General features: G+C 35.0%; 1 protein-coding gene across 4 annotated transcripts in view; it reads right to left on the bottom strand.

The window, feature by feature from the left end:
- The window catches only part of LOC117236652 (hemicentin-2-like), a 574,361-nt gene that overhangs the window by 72,412 nt on the left and 475,251 nt on the right, over window positions 1-26,698 (bottom strand). For all 4 annotated transcript variants that reach the window (XM_033499780.1, XM_033499782.1, XM_033499779.1 and 1 more), the window contains exons 5-9: window positions 21,392-21,508; window positions 12,910-13,113; window positions 10,732-10,883; window positions 9,283-9,427; window positions 1,251-1,381 (exon numbers count right to left, since the gene is read on the bottom strand). In XM_033499780.1, coding sequence (XP_033355671.1) covers window positions 1,251-1,381; window positions 9,283-9,427; window positions 10,732-10,883; window positions 12,910-13,113; window positions 21,392-21,508 — 749 coding nt within the window. The remainder of the gene's footprint in view (window positions 1-1,250; window positions 1,382-9,282; window positions 9,428-10,731; window positions 10,884-12,909; window positions 13,114-21,391; window positions 21,509-26,698) is intronic.

Below are 26,698 nucleotides of genomic sequence, written 5' to 3' on the forward strand. Positions count from 1 at the left end.
ATCTTAAAATAGATGAAACAAGATTCTTTCGCGTATCACCCTAAAGGTAGCATGACATGCCAAACTTGAGAAATTTGAAATTTAAGATATTTCTCCAGGAACTTGGTCTATCAATCTAAAGCCAAACCATCTAACGCCTGGCCTAACATCAAAGTCCCAAGAAAATCGGTGCACATCACTTGCCGCGGTTCCCCCCTGTGAACTTCCTATTAACGATGATCTCCGTCAGACTTCACTCCATTTAAGGAGAAGCTTGAAGCGCTTAGGGTTACGTCAACGGTTCCCGAAGCTCGCCGATAAATTTCTTACCGATGCGGAACGTTGGCTATTAGTTCAAAGAACGCTTACACATTGGTTCCCGATCGGCCCGTATCAGCATGTAAATTTTAAACAGAAACTTCGCGTCACAGCTGCGCTAACCCGTCCCCCTTATCTCGTCTTTCGATTAAGGCTTGCTTCTAAATTATCGATTCCGGAACTGCCACGCAATTTCGTTATCCGGCTGTTAGCGAGCGTTCCATCGCTCCCGTTCCCATCGTCGTCGTCGTCGTCGTCGTCTTACATAGAACATATACTATCGATCAACGATTTGGAGTCGACACTTCTTCAATTGTTCTTCTACATTGAATTACTTGTTGATTTTAATATAAATTTGAAACATTTATCAATCATATTATCAAGAATATTATCGTTTACTTAGTTTAATTTTCAATTGTATACGATTACTTATAGCAGATTACGCGTTCATATGAACTCCATTTAGTCGAATCCAGTGAATGTCTGATCGAATGAACTCTCGTTGGTTGAATTTATTTATTCGAACGTGAACTTTTATTATATGAATAAAAAATCATAGGTGTGGGAGGAGAATCAATGGGCTCCTATTACATGAATTGCAATCATATAAATTATTTCTTCCTTCACTAACTCATACGAACGGAGTTTTACTCTATCAAAGAGTTTTCTAAGATTGCGGAAGTATAAACCGATTCTTTTTGTGATTCTGTCTGTCGAGATCTACGTAACATGATAATTCCAAGTTTTTAGCCGGTAGTGTATTTCCCATTTGTAGGAACAATGACATATTTCAAGATTTGCTGTTTTCGACTTCTTAGTATAGTAAAAGAGATCGTTGCGTTTGTATTTTAAAATTTATTTTCATTCGATGTTTTAATAATTTTAATTTATTTTAATGTATCAGGTGACTTAATAGATGAAAAGGGGTGCGATTATGGTTGGTTTGAACTTACGTTGTGCCGCCAGGAGACTTTGTAAACCCACGGATTCGACTTGATGTTGCACTCGAAATAAACGTCGATACCCTCGCGGATTGCGCTCAAGTTCAGATTGCTCCCAAGCTCGAGCATAACCACCGGTTCGTCTGAAAGTTTAACCATGTCGTTGTGTAAGAAATGGTACAATGTTTTGTTTCGGGCAACTGCACCCAGCGCGCGAGTACGTTTTGCGCCTTGGATGCAGTGTAAGTAAGTAGTTAGAGCGATAGGCAAGAAATAGGATTGTTTTGTTTATGCGTGGAGTTTGCTGCTGAGTTGGATCATAAATAGGTGGAAAATAGGATCTGTATTTTAGGTATGGTTGATGGAGATGCTGCAAGTTCATTTTTGGGATATTGAAAACTGTGGTGCATGTTTGTGTTGGGAGTTGTGTTCGTTATTAGATTGTTGTTGTTTTCTGTAATTAAAATATATAATTACGTTTTGCTTAGGAGTATTGTTAAATATGGCGTTAACTTCCGTGCACTGTAAGATACGAGAAGAGGAGATTGTTTCCTCTTTTAGAACTCAAATGAACTTATAAAAAAATGGTCCAACATTGTGGAAATATTATAATAAGAGGATTATATACAGGATGGTTGGTAACTGATAGTATAAGCGGAAAGGGGGCGATTCTACGTGAAAAAAGAAGTCGAAAATATAGGATAAAAAATTTTTTTTAATATTTTTTTTAATTTTTCCATCGAGACAACGATCTACAGTGAGATCCGTTATAACGTACCGCATGCGTACCGAGCGAAAATTCAAAGTCGATTTTCTCGAAAACAAAGCCTAAAACGAAAAATTTTTATTGCATATTTTCTACTTCTTTTTTCGCGTAGAATTACCCCCTTTCCGCTTGTACCACCAGTTACCAACCACCCTGTATATTTCGAAGAGATAATTAGCAATTGCAAGCATTGTACAAGTATAATAATATGTGTATAATCGTTTATAATGAGTATATATAATATTAAATGTGTATGAAAAGAGTTTCAGTTATAAGAATTATAATCGTCAATCACTATCGTTAGAAAATAACATTATTTTTATTTTATTAATTATTTTTATTAATTTATAAAATACTAAAGGGGAGTATATTTCTCTCGAGTGTACGCGTACTTACCGGTATATGGTATAGTTTATGAGGTAAGCAATCAGTTTGCTTGCAGCAATATAAGCTTGCATGATAAACCCTGTTTACACACCGAACATCTATTTACTATCCATAATTTTCAACACAAGTAGGTTAAATTCCCACTTGTATTTAACGCAATATTGTCTGCTCTGATAACAACAAAATCAATTGTCGCTGTTAATCCTTTCTTGGCTCCAGCCTCCAGGCGATCTGAGATCAGGAAGATACAATATATCAAACTGGTCCAATGTTTTCCTGTATCATCGCACAATGTTTTTTCGACAACAACACACTCTTCCAAGGAATTGATGTTTCTATGCCACGATTCGATCGATACTTCCTTAACAAAATCTATACACTAATTATCCGTAAATTAGGCGCAACATGAAATTTACAGATTAAATAGAAAATATATTCATATGGTCACATACAATATTACGTATAAACGTTATAACATTTACACATAAATATAGAGTACGTTCGTTTTAAATGTGTACATGTGATTATTTTTGTAAGCATCAGGAGTGCCAAAAAATGTTTCGGATGAAAGTTCTTTGATTTCATGGGGGAAACTTAATAAGATCTCTCGATCTTTTTTTACATTATTATTTAGATAGATTAAATGCCAATGTAACTCCCTAAAATGGAATTATACATTCTTTTTATACAGCATTGCGTTGAAAAATATAAACATAAACGCACTGCATTATCTTTCCTTGTCTTTCTTACGATAAACTGCACAAGATTAAAGTCAAAGTATCTTTTAAACTAGTCATTTTTCGTCCATAATACCCCAATACCTTTTTGTAGAGAATTAAAAAATGCATCGAACGGTATATAGGAAATGGTATATAGAAAAAGTGTATATTGTATATTTCATTTAAAGAAGTTACATCGGCATTGAAATCTCCTTAGATAAGAGTGTAAAAAAAATCGAAATATCTTATTAACTTTCCTCCATGAAGTCAAACAACTTTCATCGCTTCTTCACATTTCTGATACTCATACATGCATACATATTTGACATACTCCACATATTATTTAAAAATATTATGTTTTATATTTTGCGTATAAATTTTTGGGTTTCACCGATGCACGTATGGAATATTTAACTGAATATTTGCATAGAAATGTGTTTCACAACAAATGAAATTAAAAGGAGTTAAACAAATTCCAAGGTAAATATTAAAAGATAGTGTTTGTAATCCTTATTTTCTTTTCTGTATTTCTATTTATAGTGCTATTCTCACAGATGTTGACTAAATCATTTGCAAAAACCATCCTTGAGTAGTTCTCACGGGTCTAGAATTACGTTTCAAATAATCGTTTGCGCGACAGAATCGAGTGGATGACTTCGTACGATAAAATCTTTTTATTCCAGCAGGACGCATGGAACACGCCTGTAGATTTCGCGACAACCTCTTAAACCGATCTCATAACGAACCGGTCGTTATGCAAACTCGCTATTCCTACCACCATTCCTGGAGATTAACACCGTGATTCCGCTGTCCAATATAAAAGTTTTCCTCGACTAGACAGCGAACAAGGTGGAAGTAAGAGGACACGAACGTGAAACAAAGAGGGAGAAAAAGAAGAAAACAAGGATCAGTTCAGCTTCGCGGAAATTAATGGTACATGCCCATCCATGGCTCAAGATTCTCTCGTTTTCTCGATTTCTTTCCTTTCGTTTTCGTCCAAAACCTTCTTTCTCCCCGTATAAAACTCGTTTTTCCTTTCTCTATCCACCTATTGCTCTATCCCATAAGTTTAGAAGTTCGTTCCACTCGTTCTTCCCATCAGATTTTCTTTGCACCTTCCTTCGTGACTGCTCTTGCTCTTCTTTCTATCTTCTATTCTCATATTCTCTTTCTACTTGCTATTTCTCTCGATTTTTTTTTTTTCGTGCTCTATATTATGCAAAAAGGAGTTATCAAAGGAGGAGTATATTATGTATTATGACGAGTATATTTTTGTTGAATCTTTTTGCTTTAATATTAATTTATGATTGTAAGAAGGATTTTAATATGATGTATAGACAACCTCCATACAACACGATATTTCTACAACACGATTTTAATATTTTCAATATAATAACATCATACGGTATTAAGCAGTATTTTAGTATCTTCGATATTCTAATACGATGAAGATTAGTATTTTGAAAATTTTGACGAGTATGAGTAGGTCCGAAAGACTGATTGACAACGTACTAAATTTTAAAACTTTGTTTTCCAGTGAAATGTTAGAAACTTCGCTTATCATTTCCTACTTGTGTAGTCTTCATATTATGATCTTCATGTATACATCGTGACTTTGGGTTTGATCAAATTTGCACGTGGTGTACTGGTCAATTCACACAAAGAACCGACCAGTTATTCACTTAGGATCGAGCTTGAATTTAGAATCGCGTAGAATGATGAATGCTTGCGATTGCTAACAATGGTTGTTTAGTTACACTTGTTGTGCTACTATATTTGTTTCTAAACTCTATGTATTCTATGCTGTGAATTCTGATGTGTAACCAAGCAGTGTATTATTTAAATTCTGAATTCTCATGTTTAATTAAGCAGTGTGCTATTTAATCTCTGAATTCCGCAGGTATAAAAAAAAAAAAAAGAAAAGAAAAATAGAAATTTCCAACGATATGATATTTTCGATATTTCACAATGAAAATAAATTTTAGAAACCATGAGATTTCCAATAAAATAATTCGACATTAAATACTCTAAATTGTAGTACTATAGCAAAAATGGCAATGGTTTCTAACTCATAAACCACGCCTCACATCAAGCTTTAACATATTTTCTCCTCCATCCTGCTTTTTCCCAGTTTCTTTCCTCTTTTTTGCTCATTTACCTACGAAATCCATCATCTCCTCTTTTCTCCTTGAACCACTCTCTTTTTCCATCGATAATCGCGCCAGTCGGTAATTTCAGCGGGCGAGACGGTAACACAGAGACGGGGAGGTGGTTTCAGCTGGCGGGAAGGAATAAGGAAAAATTTACTCGTTATTGCAGGCGCGAGATCTTGCGGCGGAATTAACGGATTTGTTCAATGGACTCGCATTACGAGAACCGAGGTCGAATGAAATCATAAGCAAGAACTGGTTGGCGAACGTCGTAAATCGCTATCACGGCTGCTCTTTTACAGATTTTTACCCTCTCTTTCTCTTGCTACCCCTTTCCTTTCATCCCCTCTATCGTTCTTATTTGTTATTCTCTTCGTCTTTTTTTTTATTTTGCTTTCTCGTTGTTTTTGTTCGTTCGTTCATTGGTTCTTGCTCGAGTTTCAACGACGAAGAAACGATATCGAGCGAACGGTCACGAGGGAGCAGCGGATTTCTTGCTAATAACGAGAGCGAAATATCGAGTGTGAAGTCAATACACGGGCCCCAACTTGACAGAATCTCAACGGATAAATAAGTTCCCCAACCCCTTCTTTTTGCTCGTTTCTCTGACGCCGATGACACACGCGAGTTTTTAATTTCGGTAGGCGAATGCGATTTCGACGGCCTTTGAGACGACTCGGCGCTAAAAGGCGCGTTTACGGGTGCTTAGAGAGGGTGGCAAAGGAAATAAGGAGCACGAATCGTGTCAAGTAGATGGGGGATATTTGTCGTTCGACGGATTAGTAAAAATTTCGCTTTTTTAAATCAAAGACGCGATATTATATTTTACTTTTTAATAGAATATAATTTTGCAATAATCATTTGCTTTTTAATTAAAATAATATGAGCTGACAGAATTTTGAATTGAAAGATCTACAGAACATTCAAAACATTCTGTACTATCATCGATTAATTAGATTGACATTTGCCAACCAACTGAGAAGCGTGAGGTGTAGGTGTTGACCGTGATATAATTGTAGATGCTGGCTATGTAGATGTTGCTGATGGGATCTGCTATTTTTCTTCTAATTTAGATGCGTGGAATAAAAATCGGACTCCAGTCGCCGGGATTTGAACCCGGGTTCCGAACGTTCGTAACCTAAGGCGCTAACCACTGTGCTGCCGTCATTTTTTTTGAGGGAGATTTAAAGTTTATTGAGTCCAAGAATACAGTTTTAGGTACATATTCACAATAAACGGTGAATTTTTGTAATGGTATGTTAGGCAAAGGTACCGATACGCGGCGGTACAACGTAGCCATGCTGTATTATGTGTCGGCGCTTTACATTTTTCGTTGTATGATACAATTTTTGGGTTTAAGCCGCTGGGGAGCAGAGCTTTTTTTTCTGTCCTGAAAACTTGGTCGCAAAACAGGACGCTTCGCTAGTTTGCTTTTGCGCTTCGGTAGTTTGCTTTTATTAATTAAAAATTTTCTGAATCGGCAGATATTAATATTTACCTGCCCCAGAGAAATATCAAATTGTTCTTTCTGTAGACTATTCTGTAGACTTTCTAGACTATTCATGGATTAAAATAGAAAAGAAACGAGAAGGAATCGAAATAAATGGTCCGAATAGTACATTGAAAATATTCTTTTAAATATTTGGCATCGATATGCTTCTGGTCTGAGCGTTTATGTTTTGTTTATAATGTGTTCTGGTTGGTTGCCAAGAAACTTGTTCCACTGTAAGATTGCACATCGGGGGAATCGTGTGCTGTCATCAGGTTCTTAAGTGGTGTGGGTGTTAGTGGAGCGGAAATTTACAGAAGGATGACTACTCAATGCAGAACAAGGCTGCATGTGCGAAAGAAATGTCTAAAAACGGAAGACTCGAATGCGAGAGAATGCATCGATCGTGGCAATCTAACTGCTTGAGATTCGAAGCACTCTTTACCGTGGTGATAGGATGGATAGCAAAACAATAGAACTCGTGCATTGTCAATAAAAATGGTGAGAAGAACGTTGGAAAATACTACAGATATTCTGTTTTCTAGATATTCCTTTTATTATCATTGTTGATTTCTTTGTTCTACTTCGTGTATGTTAAAAGCGATCACTAATAAAAACTGTTTAATTAGAGATTAAAAATTTCAAAAATGGGTGAAATTTTCAATTCGAATGATTGAAAGTTGTAATCTCAATTTTCTCGAAAGACAGATATTCCGCTTACTATCTTTTATTGTTATTGTTACTGTTGTAACTTCTTTATTCGTGAAATATCTGCTTCGAGTATTAAAAGCGATTATGTAAAAAACATTGAATCACAGATTACAAATTTTAACCCCTTAACGTATGATTTACGTTCAAGAATTTTGGGCCCAAAACGTAAACAAGCTATTATATATTATAATATATATTATATTTGGCCCGATCATCGTACTACGGGCTATGCCCGTAATATTTACGTTTGGCCCGATCATCGTACTACGGGCCATGCCCGTAGTTGTAGGTTAAGGGGTTAAGAATGTTCGATATTTTCAATTTGCATTATCGAAACTTTTAATCTCAATCTTTGACATTTGACATGACTTATAAACATTATCACCGAAATTTGATATTACGTATATTATTCAGTTTCCTCACAATTATTATATTTCATTCTATTATTTTACCTATACAATAACGGATTACATTTCTTTCATTTCCCGACTACGAAATATTATATATCATACTGTACATTCTAAGGTTAATAATTTTCAAAAGCTCTCACGTTTTACTATCGTGTTACCGTTCCTGCATACTGCAGCAACGTTATCATCGTTCTATGGCTTGAACTTTTCAGTTGGCGCAGTCTGCGAAGCCTCGAAAGAATTAATTAAAATTTTTAATTAATCCAAGTAAACTACGTACCATGGAAAGTTGACTGGAAGAATAGATGGCCATGACGACACGCGTTTCGCATTAGAGTTCCTGGTTTGTTGTCGACGAGACAAACTTCAGAGAAGAGAGTTTTCACCACTCGAAACAATCGGTCGTCAATGCGTTGCTCTATCGATTAGGCGAATTAAATTACGTTCCACGACGCGACGCAATAAATCGCTCATCAACCATATTTCATTTTTATTGGACAGCTATATGGCCGTGTTTCCTCGTAGACTAGACATTGCGAAAACCCGATTGAAGCATTTCCAAATTTTTCCCCGTCGGAAAACCAATCAGACAGATTTCTAGATCTGTCCTCGACACTGTTGACAAATTTTCCCGTCTCTTCTCCCCCGTTCTACAATTTTACGTAATCAACGCTTGCTTTCCTTTGATTCTGTTTTGCTATTTTTGGAGCGTTGAATTGAGATTAGGGAAATTAGGATCAGGCTTATAATTAGGTGTCCTGAAAGTATTTTAGTATTTTATGTTTCATTGATGGACTGTGAATATTTACGCAAAATTATATTTTTCTGGACATAATTAAAAATGTTGATTTTCTTAGTTATCGATGTAATTGATGAGCTAGGAATATAATTTAAAAAAGTTTAATTTGTTTAGTTATGTTTATAGTATCAAGTAGGCAATTTAATAAATATGAAGACGAATATTTTGATTTGAATCGAAAAAATATACAGTCTATCTGTTTTTATAAGATTAATTCTTCTTACGTCTTTATACAATTTAATTTAGTAAATATTAGTTGACTTTATATGTTGGAATTTTGCAAATACAAGAAGCATAATAGTTAATGCAAGGGGGGTTAAAGAGAATTATTATTTGGCACGATAGTGATTGACGCAGCACGACAAATCCCTTTCTACTCTAAAAATTCTATTTTCGCCGCAACCAAACAGAAAATATTCCATTCAAAGCCCAAAAAACACACACAACACCTATCTCTGAAAATCAGCTGATCGAAACTGTCTTGTTACTTGTTCTCTATTTTTCATGGTAGGTGTATGACCACCACCTATCGTGGAAGAAAATATCGCCGAGAGACGTTTACCTCCACTCCCCGTAGATCGTCACTATGAAATTTCAATGAAAACACACTCACGGTGTATATCGAGCTTCCATCCGTCCTCCATCTCGGAATCCGGGATATCCGGCACGCTGCCGTGGCAGGAGAGGAACTTGCCAGCGTCCTCGATAGTCGGTACGAACGTGAGAATGCTGGTGGTGACGTTGGAGTCGGGGCTCATCTGTGGGATGGCTTTCATGAATTTAAAACAGTTTACCGAACTGGTCGGCCTGATCGTTGAGCTATATCCACGCTAGAAAAAACAAACGCTGGCCGCGAAGCTGATTTAGGGAAGTTGAAGCTGACGGCCGCCGGAAGTCGAACCCCCAGGGAACGAAAGTGCAAAAAAGAATGAGAGAGAGAAAGTGTGTGTGTGTGTGTGTGAAAAAGAGAACAAAGGCTAGAGACTTAGCACGATTGCTTTTCGCGGTGAAATTGCGCGGCCGCTTGCAAAATATTAGTTACGGAACAGACTTACACACACACACACACACACACACACATAGAGAGAGAGAGAGAGAGAGAGAGAGAGAAATTACGACGAGCTTCTTGAACACGAGAGCATGTTTTTTTCATAGTGTAATTAAATCCTTCGGCCTCGAATCTGGAAAACTGAATCTGTTGCATCGGACGTCTTCGTGGATCTCCTTTTGTGTTTAACGTTTTAGGTGATGGTATAATGGGAATTTTTATAAGAGAGAAATATTGCTCGGGTCGGATGATTCGAAGATAGCGAAAGTAGTGTTTGTTAGGTTTTGGGTGGCATTGTATATTTACAATGACTCGTGAAAGTATTCGAACAGCTACCGTAGGAAATTTGTATTTATATATTGTTATGTAATGTAATATGTTATGTAAAACACTTTGAAATTTCACTAGTACCGTAATGAAATACGACTGTCATGATTATATTGATAAAATTTGAAACAATGTGAAAATGTAGATAGAAATCATAAAATATTTACTGCGCACACATATTTAGAAAAAAATTAGTATATGGCATGATAGTCGTCTTAAGCATATAATAAATGTCAAAGAATATTAAGGTTTATTAATGTAATGAACAATTGATTGCTTCAAATCTTTCGTCGTCTCTGTTTCTGTGAAATATATACATGCACTAAGTACGTTGCAGCTTCTATGCAAATTTTCAGATTTATTTCAAACTTTTCCAATATAATCATGATACATGTTATATGTTGATACATGTTGGTAGATGTTGCGTTCCATTATAGTAATTTTCTAAAATAATTCGTATAATATACATAATGTATTTATAAAAATTTCCTACAAGTGTTTAATTATTTTTGAAGTACAACTATGATGTTTTGTAGCCATTGACGAGATTAGTATCGTTAGATGATGATACAATAATGAATTTAATATTTACATACTCGTGCTTTCTCTCTATCTTTCTTTCTTTCTCTCCCTTTTCACTATAATTATTTTCTACATTTTATTACACCTTGAAAATGTTAATTTTACCGTCTGTCTGGCGTTCCTCAGCATCAAACTTCCTTTCGACCACGTGATCTTCGGATTTGGTCTCGCTCCAACTATCTCACAGCCGATCTCGTACGTGGTGCCTGCGCTAAATGGACGATTCTCTCCTTGCATGCGGACCCACAATGGTTTCACTGAAACACGCGTACCATCCATTAGCCCTCTTTGCTCGAAAGAACTATCAGTTGCAGGCAAGATTCCGCCGCGTTTATGGAACCTGTCGAGTGTTTGAGTAATCATTTCGAATGGTTCCATGGTTAATGGAAACTATTTTGCGAAAGTTTCCAATATGAAACACGGTTTTAGCAGCCTCCGTTGTTCAATTATTTGTTTAACATTTGTCTTCTGATGGAGAAGCAGGATCGAATCTCGGTTTCATTAAGAGCAGTTTAAACACTATTCTACTTTTTTTTCCTCTACCAGAAGTTGATTCGATGACGAAATTGACTTTCGCTCGAAATTCTGTTTGCTGTGGCAGAGTAATAAGTGTAGTGGATGTTCTTTTTGCAGTGTTTTGCTTTCTTTTTAGGAGATTGGATTTTGTGTGGGTGGTGGATGGAAATGTGTGTTTTCAGGTTTACGGTTCCTGCTTTTATTTGTTCTGGCACTATGAATGGCGCGTGTTATTGTATACATTCATAGAGGTGAATTATTTACTCTTGGCGTAGATTGTTGTATTTTGTTGTATCATGTCCAATCTTGTTTCTTTGTATCGTTGTATCAAGTTTTAGAAGTGAAATGGCAGGGAAATAAGTGGAATTGAAATGTCACGTAATTAGGAAACTAGATACGACAAATTTTCAAGTGTTCCTTCTAAAAAGTTCATTTGACAGAAACCAAATTTTGCATACTTAATCTAGAAGAGTAGAGTCAAGTTTTTCTTCACTACTAGAAAATAGTTACATAATTTTGATTTTTTCAATCTACCCTAATGGGTACATATTAGAATTATTTTTGACTTTATATCAGGAATCATAGCACTGGCATATCCTTTTATTTTTTATTCTGTACTTCAATCAGTATTAAGATTTCTAATGATGAACATGTATTTTATATATTTTACATATACGAGGGTCGTCGAGAAAGTAACACTGTCTTGAAATAACAATAATACAAATGCATTTTAAGAAATTTTCTGTATTTGTAACTTTAGTATATATACTATGTTATTTTTCAGTACAACCAACAGCCCTATTTGAACACTTATCGTCTTACACAGTCCTTTAAATGATTGTTTCTTGTGAAGCGTTATCGAGCCAAAAGATTTTTAAGTTTTGCAAAAAAAAATGGTAAACTGTCTCGTTCGAATAGTGTATCATTTGCAATGAAATCGCAGACGTTCTTGAGCTCTTCTGTAATAAAAGCACGAATCCTTACGATCACGTACAGTTTCTCTGTCCCTATTGAATTCTCGCACTTAGACACATTGTCATTTTAAACGTGCGATATTAAATATTTGAACGCAAAATTTGGTGTGACTTATGCTCTCGCAGAGAGGACCGCCGAAATACTGACCACATACTGTATCTCGGCTGTATCCCGCTTACGTGTGTCATTTGGGTACGGCGAACCCACGGACCCGAGCTATAACGGAGGGACCGTCGGGGAACGTCCCAGGACCAAGGTCTCGGCCTTTATCGAGTTTCGCTTACGTGAGTTCCTACCAGTATTACCAGTGACGGAGCTTACACGGGCCTCAAGTGATAGTGAGAAGGCCGTAGTGTTAGTTACGACAGTTCCGCTAATGATCTAGATTGGTATTACGGGGGCCGAGATCAGTCGCGGGGGTTTGAGGCCCCCGCTCTCGGCTGTCGGGTGTTGGACTCGTGGGGATAGTGTTGTGTTTTATGGTCAAATGCTGACAAGATAACCCGAGGAGGTTGCCAAGTGCAGGCTTACTTCGTGCTCGGTACGGGCTACGCAAATAAAACTACTTCATACTAAATATGACTTATATTAATACATGAATGAAGCTAGGTGATCTAAAGTGCGCTCCATCGTTCTATATGGTTTCTATACGTAAACGCGTAATACTTTCTGGAGAATCCCCGTATTTCAGAATGAAGAATATTTGCACGCTTCTGATAAATCTTTTTATCTTTTACTATTCTATACTCTAATCAGCATCATGACTTTTAATGATGTATCAAAATTACTTACGATTCATATTGAGCGTGACAGAGCTGGAAATAGGAGTGACCATGTTGTTGTTGGACGCCTGGCAGGTCAAAATCGCGCCGAGGTGTTCGCGACCCAGCTTTTCTAATCGCAGCACGTTCCGTACCCTCTTAGTGCCGACGGTTTCGTAAGTGTCGTCGAGGAGAGCATTTTCTTGCCACCACGTCACACGTGGTTGTGGCCGACCTGTTCGGAACGAAACAGAATGAACGACGTCCGAAAACGGTGCTTTCGTTTGCCACGCTTCGTGCCTCGCTTTACTCGTATCTTTCATCGAACGCGTAAAAAAAGGATTCAATAAAAATTCCATACATTCTCCATTTTTTACCTCCTTCTTTCATCCTCTCTTTGTTAGTATTCGTTCTCTTTTTCCTTTTATCTTGGAACTGACGTTCTGTTACGTTTCGTTCGCAACTATGCTTCTAATCGAATCAGTTTGCTGATACGTGCATGTTCCAGCGACCACAGTTATTTAGAGGTATATGGTTATATAGGTTATATAGAGAATGATAAGCGAAATTCGTGGGCCGTGGAACGTAGTTCGGCAAAGAATTTTTAGGAATGCGTTGTTATTTCTCAGATATTGCAGGAATTTTTCGTTTGGAAGAAGAGTCGGTAAAGAATGTTTAAGGATATTTTCTTTATTTCCTGCTCGACCAATAGCGTTAAGGTGATTGATCGTAGTTACGTTCGGGTGAATGAAAATGTTTATTCTATCGCGTTTCCTGTTATAAATTTTCTCAAATCTTTTTAAAATTAAATAACGACCTACTACTATAACAGGAAATAAGGAATATCTCAGAGTACACTTAGACAAAAAGCTTTTATGGAACATGCATCGCAAAAAAAAAAGAAAAGAAAAAATGGGACAATTAAGCGAAAGACATAGAAAACTTCGGTAGCTGATTGGCAAAAAAATCACAGCTAACAATTTACAACAAGCTGTTGATATATAAAACTGATATTCTCAAACCGATATGGACGTACGCCTGCCAATTATGGAGCACAGCATCGAACTCTAATATAAAATCAATAGAAAGATGGCACAACAAAAAGTCAAGAGCCATTCCGAAGGCAGATTGGTACAATCCGAAGAAATAAATAAATAAAGAAACCGGTGTACTTGCTGTAAGAGAAAAAACCGCCAGATACAGCAGGTTACATCAACAACTGCAGAAGGATCAGCTTGACATCCTGGCCACCAAATTACTGGACACCATAGAAGAATGCGAAAGATTAAAGAGACTCGGAAATCACTTTCGACATGTATAATACAGATTTACCGACATGAGCTAAATTATGTCAGGCTGTCTATACTCACATTTATGTCAATCTAAGTCATCACTAGACTGAGGATTTTTATGCATTTATAGAAAATTTGAAAGTGCAAAATTACAGAAAATGCGATGATATGAAAAAATATATAAAATAACCGAGCAATATTACTTTTTAACTATATTCACAAAAATGTGAATTTGCATAAAGATCCACAGTCTATTCATTACAGTCCGTATTAAAATTTTTTTGTAAAAGAAAGAGAACTACTTACACTACTACTAACACTTATGAGTTTTTAATTCCAATTGAGAGGCAATTTAGTTAACAGATTAAAATTTCTTCATAGTTAGTCACCAAGTATTCAAAGCATGCATTTCACTCCCTGCAACAAGCTTTTGAAAAATCAATGATTCATTTCCTGTTTTTACTCGTGACAGGTAGAAAAAATATATCGTACGCGCTACCCGTATTTGTTTTCCCTCTCTCCCTCTCTCTCTCTCTTTCTCTCTCTTTTTCTTTCTCTTTCTCTCTTCACTTTTTCCCCTGTTGATACAGAAGGAGACTGACGCAGATATCAACGACCCCGCTGGAAATAGGAATTTCAAATCTGCGTCCGATACTTTTCCGTATCGAGACCACAGCACCGGATCTCTCACCATGCTTCTGTGTATTTTGCTTCCGTTTTAATTTTTTGCTGTTGTTGCTTGCCGTTTGTTTATATATGTTGGCTCAATCAAGAGATAATAGAACAGGGAGAGTTGGAAAAGGCAGGTGGATACGGCCACAGAGATGATTAAAAGACGCGCGAAAAATGATATCGAACAGCGTATCGACGTATTTCCAGATAGCGAACATGTTTGCGCAAACTATGAGCGGCGAACGGTTCAATAACGTCCCGATGAAACATCCCGTCCAATTTTCATCTCATAATACATTTAATCCTTTGCAATTTGTGCGATTGGTCGGTGGGTATTGGTTGCAAAATCGTATCTAACATTTTTTACGATACATCGTGGGAGCGCGCTCAACGCTGTACAATTAGTATTTTCATCATCGACGTTGAATGTTTCACTTGTTTTTAGATGAGTCTTTTTTGGATGTTTGTAAATGAAATTTAATATTTTGGCTATGTCATTACTGGGTTTGAATATTTTTGATTCTACAGAATATTTCGTTATGCAAACACTCTTGCATAATTGGAACGGTATTGTTAATGAACTTATTAGTACTAATAGATATTGTAATATAAATTTGGTATAATAAATTTAATTAAATTTTACATACACGCAATTGAAGTTTTCATATAACAAATTATTCTATTATCTCATTCAATGTAAAATTGTAAAATTATAAGAAAGAAATCTATAATCTATAAACTGTAACTTGTTAATTTATTAATATCATTAGTTGATACTGTAGGAGCGATTATCTTTTTGTAACACAGTATACATACAGCGTCGAAAGAGTTATTATATAGTAATCATATTTGCTTTCAAGAGAAGCACACGTGAAGCAGCGAAGTAGTTGATGCACTGATAAGGTAAATAAATAATTTTCTACATACGCATATATTTATATATCTGTTCGAGAAATAAATAATTTCTCACGATATTATTGATTATTATTATTGCGATTATTATTATTTTCTAATTCCATTTCTGCACGATGTTCTTTCACCTTCTCCTCAAAATTTTTTTCCAAATTCATCGCCAATCGAGGCACACTATTATATAATAGCCTCATAGAGTAATAATAGCGAACAAAATTAGAGCAAAAGTGATAGTGGAGAAATTTTCACAGTCATTTTCTGCGAAAACGACAAACAAACGATTGGATAGAATGCACAGTTACGGAAGCAGGACGATAAACGGTAATTTTATGGTGGAAAATGGAAGTCGGCAAAATATTTTGCAGCACGCGATGTGCAATAATGTTACGTTGTTGAAACAGCATTAGACACTTTGGATTATGTACCGACAAGCACTCTGTTTACAATTTCCTATAAATAAATACCCTCTCGCAAATAATAAACGCGAAGCAAACCACGAGATGCAGTTTGCGGCGCGTTTAAACGCCGCCGACGTGTGAAAGCGTGAATATCGTACGGGTAAGTATACGATCTAGTGTAAAGCACGTCTTTTGACGCACAGGGATGACATATCTCAAGGAAACTGCCGGTATGACGTGTGTTTTGATGTTAAACAACGATTGGGGTTGTTTAGAGTGATTGATGAAAGTAATTGATATTCTGATATGGCCCTCTCTTGTCTACGAAGGCGACGTAATAAATTCACGCCTTAATAAATAACCACTGAATAATATTTTCCGAGTTTATTAACACATTTGAGATTGACAAGATTGTCTCCAGTGGCCGAATGGTACTGCAGTTGCAAATTGTATTACATATATCTTGATAAATTTGCAATCCGGACCATTGTCATTATTATTATGTTTAGCACGTTATTTTACAATTTATTACTTTAAATAGAATGATTCTTTTGGTAGCAATTCGAGAATTATCTGATAATGTAAAGTATAGATGTCTCAGACGCCAAATTTTTGGAGAATTCTTTATTGAGGAGAGATATTACATGGTTCAGGGTATTGTCTACAGGTCTCAAATGGGTTAATACGAGAAAGCTCTTTATTGTTTTCTAGAATCGTATATGGAAAATGGTAAAAATGATTTCTTCTTTTATACCGTCTGTGGTCATTGAAATATGACTACGTATAAAAATTTTGCTTTTCTGATATTTCAACTGATTTCTGATATTTAACTATATTATTATATAAATAACAAGTTGCATGTGGATACCTAGATTATTTATACATTTACAGACTATTTTACACATGATGCCATGATTACACAGTTATAGTTTCATTATGTAAACTCTCGTGTACATAACAATTAATTTGATAGTAAAGGATGTCGTACAGCCAAATCCATTAGAGTTCCTTTCATTGAGGAATATCGCGTATTCTCATAATCAGCTAATTCAAGCGACTTGAATGTCTTTGAAAATATCTAAATCCTCCTCAAATCGCTTATAAATTTGACACATCATTATCATCATAGGAAATTTCGTAATGTTTACGTTTGAGATTAATAGAAATGTGATCTAGTTATTGCAACAAAACTGATCAAGCCGACCTTATAGTACATACGCGACGTTATCCTATATTACTTACACCGCGCAGATATCTAATTTCCTACTTACGAATAAATCTATTATATAATATTTGATGAAACAAAGTCATTCGAAGGAAATACAATGACGAAATAACGAATCGAAATATAAATTTATATTACAGTAGTATATGAAATTAGATTTTGAAATACAATGATAAAGAAAAAAAATCTGAACTTGGAAAAACGAAATAAAAATTAATTTCACCACGAAAGGTGGTTAGAAGCCCAATGAAATAGTTTCCATGTTTAGAGCCTAATGCTCCCACCGAAGTAGAATGCCTTTGAGCAATACCATTGCATATATAGTCAGACAACTTGAAGTAGTTAGAGATAGTTAGACTGAATTCCTGTCTGTTTCGCTATTTCCTACCCTACTTCTTCGTATAATGCAAATTGTGCATGAATACAACAAGAGGCTGATACAGATGATATTTAACATATAGCAAAAATCGATACATTTCTTGCATACGAAGAGTTAAAAATTTATTTTCAATCTTTACGACATTCTAACCGTTCTTAAAATTTCAGATTTTTAACATAATTGCATAAAAATGGATAACTCGATTTCTCGAATATACAAATCCATTTTAGAAACGTTTTTTCTTTTTCAAACGAAATTATATATTACAGTTAAACTATTTAATAAAATGGAAAAACTTTTAATTTTGTTATTTATTCTCAGCATAAATATTGCTCGATTAAAATAATTAAAACACTCAAGAATTAATTCAACCATTCTCGGTACTAAATTTTTGAAAATTAAGATAATTAAAATTTTTAAACCAAGGATACACACTTAGAATTCATACTGCCAAATTTCTCAAATGGTTTCAACGTAACATCATAAAAATCTCTGGCGTCACTCACAGAACGATTATCTAATAATTTTAAACGATTATTTTAAAATGATCTGGTACGTTTAAGAAAACTATTTATGCGCGGTTAAACAACACATTTCATCAAACACGACCATTAAAAAAACCTCGTAATACAACGGGTTAATAAATCGTTTCATCTGTAGTGCCTATGTTTTTTCTTTCACTACATTTCTCAGTTTCTGGTGTAAACGTTTTCTTCTGTGTTCGCCAGAGTACTATCTTATAACCTTTACTTTTCTCAATGTACCACGGCTTTCTTCTTCCCCTTTCGCGTCTGTTCATAGATCTTTATGCTAAAAGGGTATGTATGCTTGGAGAAGTTAGATGCGCAGATGGAAAAGACGCGACAAGATAAACGTGCAGGCTCGCGCGCACGTATACAGGGTGATCCTGATAACATGAAAGTGATGAAATTTATAATTTGGAGGAATTATTAGTACAGTTCGACTAAATAAAATTAATGCTTCCAATTAATGCTTTTTGAACAGGTTACTATATTTACTAAGAGACATCTTCTAGATAAATATAGATTATATGTATCGTTTCCTCATTAATTTACTTTATTAAAATAAACTGAAAAAATGTGCATTTCGGATAAATGATTTAACAAGTAAAACTTCTAAAATATAATATGATTTTCATGATGAATATCTCGATAAATATCTTTCAGACAGACTGTAGCTTACTTCTTTTACTCTACCTCCTTTTACTTCTTTTATCTTTAAGCTTACCGATGACTACTAATCCTTTTATTAGAATATATATAAAATTTCATTAATTTCTATTAATAATACTGCATCATTTTAAGAAATGCAGTGTAAATAAATAATGTAAATGAATGAGATATAATATACGATCTTTTTATCGAAGTTAGTATAAGAAATATAACATAAATCTAATAAATTAAATATAGTATATAATCTTCTCAGTGGAATCTATTTAAAATTCCATTAATACAATATATATAACGTTCATGTCCTCACGTTCCATTAAAAAATGTCCTATTGAATTTCCAGCACTAATGTAATACATAAACGATAAAAACGCAGAAAAATAATAATTACAGTGTATTCTTCTAAAAATTACGTAAATTTGTACCTTTATAGCATCAACGAATAATTTAGAAATAACTGAAAATGTACAAATAGACAAGTCAAATGTATCACCCAGTATGTACGCAGGAATATACATATTCGGGTAACAAGTAACGAACCTAACACGATGTACAGCTGTGTGCTTCATCTCCTTCGCCGGTATCCGGCACTATTAAATTTTCATTTTAATCATGCTTCTCTTCCCCGAAGCGATCAACTTCCGGCTGTTTCGCTGATGGAAAGTTTCACGCGCGAGGATCGCGTGTCGGTCGTGTTACATTGAGATTAAGCGTCGATCGTATTGCGTGCAAATGCAAAATGGAATGTGATCAAAAATATTGATGCGAATAGAAATTGGTATCCGAAGGATCTGCCGAAACATGTCGACGTTTCCTCATCTCTAACGACAGGATTGCCAAATACGCCGATAAAATAAATTTCTGATAAATTTCTTCTCGCAATTCTGAAAAACGTAGATCTTTTTGAAAAAATTAATTCTCTTAACTTAAAAAAGGCACGTTTAAGTGTTGGAAAAATGTTTGAAAAATTCTGATAAACATTTGGTTTTTGCAATTGTTGAACACATGAATTTCCCTAAATTAAAAAATTAAATCCCCAACTTTATCAGGCATATTTTAAACAATTTTTTAATGGAAGGTTTTATAAGGATTTTATTAGAAAAAAATTCATTGCTTAAAGCATTTCAGTTACATTCGCCTTAAAAAAAATTGAATTATATAGTAATCGGTATGTTTTTTATTTTCTAAAGATATAATTATAATCATTGTTTTAGAAAAAAATATGGTCAACCAGAACAAGGTTTAAAAACCGACATAATTGTACTTTTAGTAAGAAATTTTTTAAATAAAAGATTACAATGCAGGTTCTTTGTATGCTGAAGTCCCGCAGCACCTGTCGAAATCTTAACTCGGAAAGACCAGGCTGTCTATTTCATCGTGTTGAATTTCTCGTGTTCAAAAATCAAATTGTACGAGGCAAGAGTCGGAATATAAAGAATGCGTGATGTAGGATAGTAAAAACGAATGAAACAGCGCATAAAAGTGCGATGGAGATAAAAATCGGACGCCAAAGTATCTGCGATTTCTCATTTCTTACTGCTATACGATTAAAATTACATTTATATTTATGTGTTCATAGAAGTTTATTGGAAAATAGTATTTTAATGTATTTTTAATGGAGTGATTTTTGTGCAAGAATTACGGAATTAACGGTAAAGACGAAAGAGTATCTTTGTGATTTATCATGGAAACAGAAAAGACAAAACATATAACTATAGTATTATTCTGAAAATAGAAATTATACCGATTACCTCGTAATTAATTCAATTTGTTCTTTAGCAACAATGTAAAGCAACGATGTAAAAATTTGCGAGTTTTATTATTCAAAGTAAAGATTAGTGCAATAAAAGTAAATAGGGGTAGTTATAAATAAAGGTATGGATGAGAGTTAAATAGAAATTTAATCGATGTATAGAGTACTATTACAACTAGACATAGGTCATCGGTCGTTATTTATTGTATCAAGGACGCTTGCACATCCCTATTGTCGCATCTTAAAATGAATCTGCTCGATTAAATTGTTTTACTAAATTACTCGACTAGATTTTGTCACGCACGCTAGGTTACTAAATCACTCGCCTAAATCACTGGATGTGCCTAATGGAGGCTTAACTACACAGATAAAGGAAATTATGATGTAAAATTATGTGGATCATCTTGTAAAATGACGACAACCGATGAAGAGAGAAGCATAGGCACAAAAACGGCAAAGTGAAGCGCAAGTATAATAGCGAGCTGAAAAAGTGATCAGGCGAAGGAATGCTGATCGGTTATTTCTGATATTTCTCATTATTTCTCGTCGATTTGCGAGGTAACACAATCGTAAAGATAGGCACTCATATTTGAAAGTGTCGCATATACGAATAAGACCGATAAAGAGCGGTACTTCGCTTGCAGCTACATCTTTTCGCTAATCATCTTTTCAGCTCTGTGCACTGTACTTACCACCAGCAGCGACGCAGGTAATATTCAGAGAGGCACCCTCGCTGTACGGGCCGAGCACGTAATAAGGAATATGAGACCTTCCGCTCTCGTCCAATATGCTAAGCTGCTCCGGTGGTACTGCAATAATTTCGCACAATAAGTTGGTTTTTCCGCGACTCACGCCAGCTCTCATCCCTTCGCTCACGCTGCGAAACAGCTTCAGCGATGACGAAGAAATGGAATTCTGGCTCTCGCGCCACAGAGCGAATCAATTTGCAAGGCAATGAACTAATGACCTGTGCCATCCGACGGACACTATGGATGGTCCATGGAGATCGGTATTTTTATTTGACGCAAATGAAAAGCTCCCTGTGGCACGCTTGAGGAGTCGCGTGATATAGAAATTATTTTCTAGGAGGTTTTATAGCGCAGCTTTGTAGGTAAAGCTGTATTTTGGAGCAGAATAGAAGTCTGTCTATGGGAATTTTAATTCGAACGGAGTTAGTGTCCGGTTAATCTTCGCAAAGGATAAAATGGTAATTGATAAGACGTCTGGTAATGTAGGTTTGTTGTAGGCTATTTACTTATAACTAAATGTAGATGCTTGTGCATTTGTGAGAAATTTAGGAGTGTTAGGATATAGGATATGCCTAGAAATAAAGTTTTCGATATGATATCTGACAGTGTTGAAAGAGTTAAACGAATACTTGTCGATGGAACCTATTCTTATTTGACAAAAATTGCTTTTGAGTAAATAATTCATTATACTTATCCAAGACTATACATGGAAATAAAATCGGTAGAAAAATTCCAAAGAAATACAAACCGAACGGAGGAGAAGACAAAAAAGGATCTCAATCTTCGTGAAATTTTCTTATTCTTGCTTAATCGAAGAAAAGCGCTCTGAACTTTCAGTGAAAGTACTTTTTAATAAATAATCCATTATACTTATCCAAAGATTATTATATTATCCAAATGGAATCGGTAAGAAAAATTCAAAGAACTACAAGCCAAGCAGAAGAACTTCAATTTTCCTAGAATTTCCTTATCGTTGATTAACCGAAGAGAAACAGAAGGAAAACGAATTCTTTCGCGCGACAGCAAGATCCGCAGGTACGAATCTACTTATCGATATCGTCGACATCGAAGTCGCAATTTCGACGAGGCGAGCGTCGTAAAATCACCAATCGAATTTCGCATTTCCCCCAATCCGTGACGGCTTTCAGATAAAACTCGCCTTAATCGTCGCTTGCTGAACCGTAGATCCGGGTCAACAAGGTCGAATCCACTCTCTGTTTGCTCGGGCTAATTGCGAAGAACGGTCGGCAAACCTCGATCAACTCCAACAGGATCGAAGGCAGAGGGAGTGAATTCTCGAAGCAGTTTTGCTAGAAGAACAGGTATGAAGAGATGGGTGAAGAGGAAGATGAATTAAGAAGAACAAAATATTTTTTGTGCTTTTGATACACAACAAGTATGTTCTGTTATAGTCCATATACTATTACTTAATGCCTATACATTTTAGATACATACTAGCTTATGAGTATATTTGAACAGTTACTATAGAAAAATTTTATGTGCATATTCCATGCGTTATACATATAAAACGTTTTGAAATTTCATTCAAATGATTATTGTTTTCGATAGGCAATAAGTATGTTTTATTGCAAGCTATATATTATCTGATGTACTGTTGTGTACTATTACTTGATGCTTCTACATATACATGTGTAGCGGCACAGGAGTCAAAGGACGACGCGAATCGAGAGCGACTCACATTGTTGTTTTGCCTCGGGACATTCACACAGCCTTGACGCATGAAACGTAATGATAAATAAACTCCGGGCAAAACAATGTCGCCGCTACATGCAGCCGTCGAATAAAGACGAATTTGGATTTTCCGACTCTCCCCCGGCCGGTATAAATAAACGGACGTGATCGCGAGCGAGCAGTTATTGTCCGAGAGATTATCCGAGTTATTATTCGAGTGAGTATCTATCAGTATCTAGGAGTATCTTTCTGTATCGATGAGCTGTCTGCCGAGTTATCAACGATTATCTAGCGAGCATTTACTGAGTATTAATTAGCAATTTTACTTTGCTTTATACTCTGCTTTATACTCTGCTTTATACTCTTTTGATTTATACTCTGTACGAGCGTCTCAGCAAATATAGTCTGTATACTAATTTGGTATTTTAAATATATTCGACGGTTACGACAACGAGCAATAAAATCTAGTAAATCTCACGGTCAAGCATCCTCTACACAAGTCCTCTACATATGTACTAGCTTACGAAAGTATTTGAACAGTTACTATAGAAATGTTTTATGTGTTATACGTATAAGACATTTTGAAATTTCATTAAAATGACTATTGATTTTTATAGACAATAAGTCCGTTCTCTTGTAATCTGTATACTATTACGTGACGTCTCTAGATGTACAGGCTATGTTCACGTAATTCTTAGCCAGTGTTTTTCTTGTAAATGGAATTCATTAGGAATAAATGAAGAGGAAAGAGTTTTGTAGTTTTCTACGACCAATATAATAGCCTCATCATCATCATTTTTTTTATGTTTACAACATAAAGGTCAAGGTCATACAAGGCTCCTAATGAAACAATTATTTGGAATATTATGTGCCGTTGCGTTTACAAATATTTCTTATTGTTACCACTTAGTACGTTAAATGCTACTGATCTCTTGTTGTTATTCATTATTAGAATGTGATACTGAAGCATCATTAATATCTCGGATAATATTAACAGAAGCTACCAAAAATGTTATTCATAGAATTGAAACGTGCTTTCATACACAAGGAAGTCATATTAAACATTTATTACTCCCTTGTCAAGAAACAATACTTGTAAACACACTAGCACAAATGTCATTTTGGTGTGCTACAGAATTTTAGTAATCAGTTTATGTGTGCTACGAGGTGGAAAAGGTTGAAAATCACTACTGTAATGAGGTATAAAGCGTCTACATAAAAGAATAATAAAAGCTGATTTGGACGAGAACTGGCGTGTCTATCACGGAGAAATTTCGAAAATTATTAGGAAACGAAGTTTGAGGAGAAAAATGAATAAACAGGCTGTGTTTGGTATGGAGGAAAAGGAGGAATAAATAGGCAGTTTGCGTAATATGAAGGTAAGAGAAAGTTTGAAAAGGATTATTAGGCGAAGAAGTTTAACGAAAAAAGATCGCTAAATGAAATTTCATCGATCTTGAAAAAAGAAAAAGAGATAGTTTGCGTATCTTGAAAACAAGGAGAAAATTATAAAGATTATTTGGCGAAGAAAGTTGGTAAACGAGATTTTCTTGACTTGAAAGAGAGGAAACAAAAAAAGATATTATTTTAATCTAAGTAGCGTGAAATAAAGGAAACTTTAGAAAACAATTATCACGCGAGCAAATTATTGTACAAAAGAATGTAGGAATAAAATCTTATTGTTTTCTAAAGGTGAAGACGTAGGATAATATAATGAATCTTTAAACGAGAAGATATATCCAAAAATTATTAGTCAGAAAAATCCCAAGAATACGAAAAAAGTATATACGAAAGAGACATTTTTGACGTCGAGAACAAAAAACGACGAAGAAATAAAATTACGCTTTATACAACACAGCACAGGAAGAAAATTGAAGAAAAATAAAAAGATCATTAAACGAGATTTCGTTAGTTGGAAGATTAAAACAGGAAACACAGAGAAATAGAAGTGTAGTTTATGTATCGCCCAGTTTGCTTAGCGAGAAGTGTGTAATTGATAAGATGGAGAAAAAGAGGGAAATGGCGTAGGTATAGATGAAAGAAGTGGGCGGTTAGGTAAGAGGAAAAGTTAGGGATTTATCAAGAAAAGAAGTGCGAACTGAGTGTACTGACAGGAATACGAATGACTCTACTGCACGTTTTTTTTTATTTCTCTTTTATGTTTCTATGACATTCCGACTTGCTGTATACTTTTCTGTACACGTATTAAAAAAGTAAACAATGGACGGAGGGAATAAGGCAGAATGCAAGTTGTGTGTTGAAGAAGAGTATATGAGGAATTCACCAGAGATATGGCGAAATATGCGAACAAATACAAATACAAATACACGGAGTGGCGCGGAACTTTTATTTTAAAATACAAATGGAAACTGTAAAAACATGTATGTAGAATCGTATCAGTAAATGGCGAATATTTATGCAGATTCATATTTTTATGATAGCTGAATAAAGAAATGAAACCTAAGCACAGATTTGTTTCATCCACTAAATATTATACCCTTTTTTCATGAAGAATGGAGAAGTAAAAAATATTAATACAAGCTACAATAAGTCAATTTTGTAATTTATAATAATATTTGCATTTTAAATGTGGTAATATTATAACAAGTATTCATTTTAAATGTACTATGCCTTATTAGTAGGATATTTTTGTGAATTCTATGAGTATGTATGTCGAAAGGAATGGAATTTAAACAGTTACTTTGAACATTCTCTGTAGTATATTTCTGTATAATATGTTCATTCCATATATCATTACATCTTTGACATTAGCCCCTAACCAACCCCTAACTTAACTTAACTTAAATATACTACAAATAATCTTTGTTACGCCGGGCGACTCTTATAACGTTATAATCGTAACGGGAATTTACGACTCCCGTTGACGTCTCTCCTCGCGATTACGTCTCCCCGCGATTGGTCGAATAAACAATCTTATTCTTAAATATACTATGAATAATCACAATTAAAGTAATATGATGAAAATAAAATAATTATATGTAATTATGCCTCGATCTCATTGGGAGCATATATTAATTTTGTCATATTTGTAGTATTAGTTTTAGTTTTCCCATAAATGTATAAATATGTGCAAATAAGAAATACAAAAAAAAGAAAACAATAAAAATATCTGACACTGCAAACATAAAAGTTGATAATACAGAAGGTAAATGTTGTAAGACTTCCTCTACATATTAAAATGAAAAATGAGAAAAGGAAGGAATAATGAATAACAGAATGAGAAATGAAAGAGCACGACGACGGATACACAAATGAACAAGGGTGCAGGGGCTATAGGAAAAAAGGAAACGTAATAAACAAGCAAGCAAAGACAAAGACTTGAAGATATTGCATTACCGTGTCAAAAGGAAGTAATGGATGCAGGGGACTCAAAGCAGAGGAAACGGAAGAATGAGAAGATTAATGGAGAATGAAACGGACAGACACAAGGGACAGACGAAATACGTATATAGTAGAGGATACAAGGGAAAACGGCGCAAAGGATGAAATACGCAATGAAAGGAGGACCAGAAGATGAAACAGAAAAAGATTTTCAAA

Source organism: Bombus vosnesenskii, unplaced genomic scaffold (genome assembly GCF_011952255.1).
Source record: "Bombus vosnesenskii isolate JDL3184/JDL3185 unplaced genomic scaffold, Bvos_JDL3184-5_v1.1 scf7180000013351, whole genome shotgun sequence".
Classification (NCBI taxonomy): domain Eukaryota; kingdom Metazoa; phylum Arthropoda; class Insecta; order Hymenoptera; family Apidae; genus Bombus; species Bombus vosnesenskii.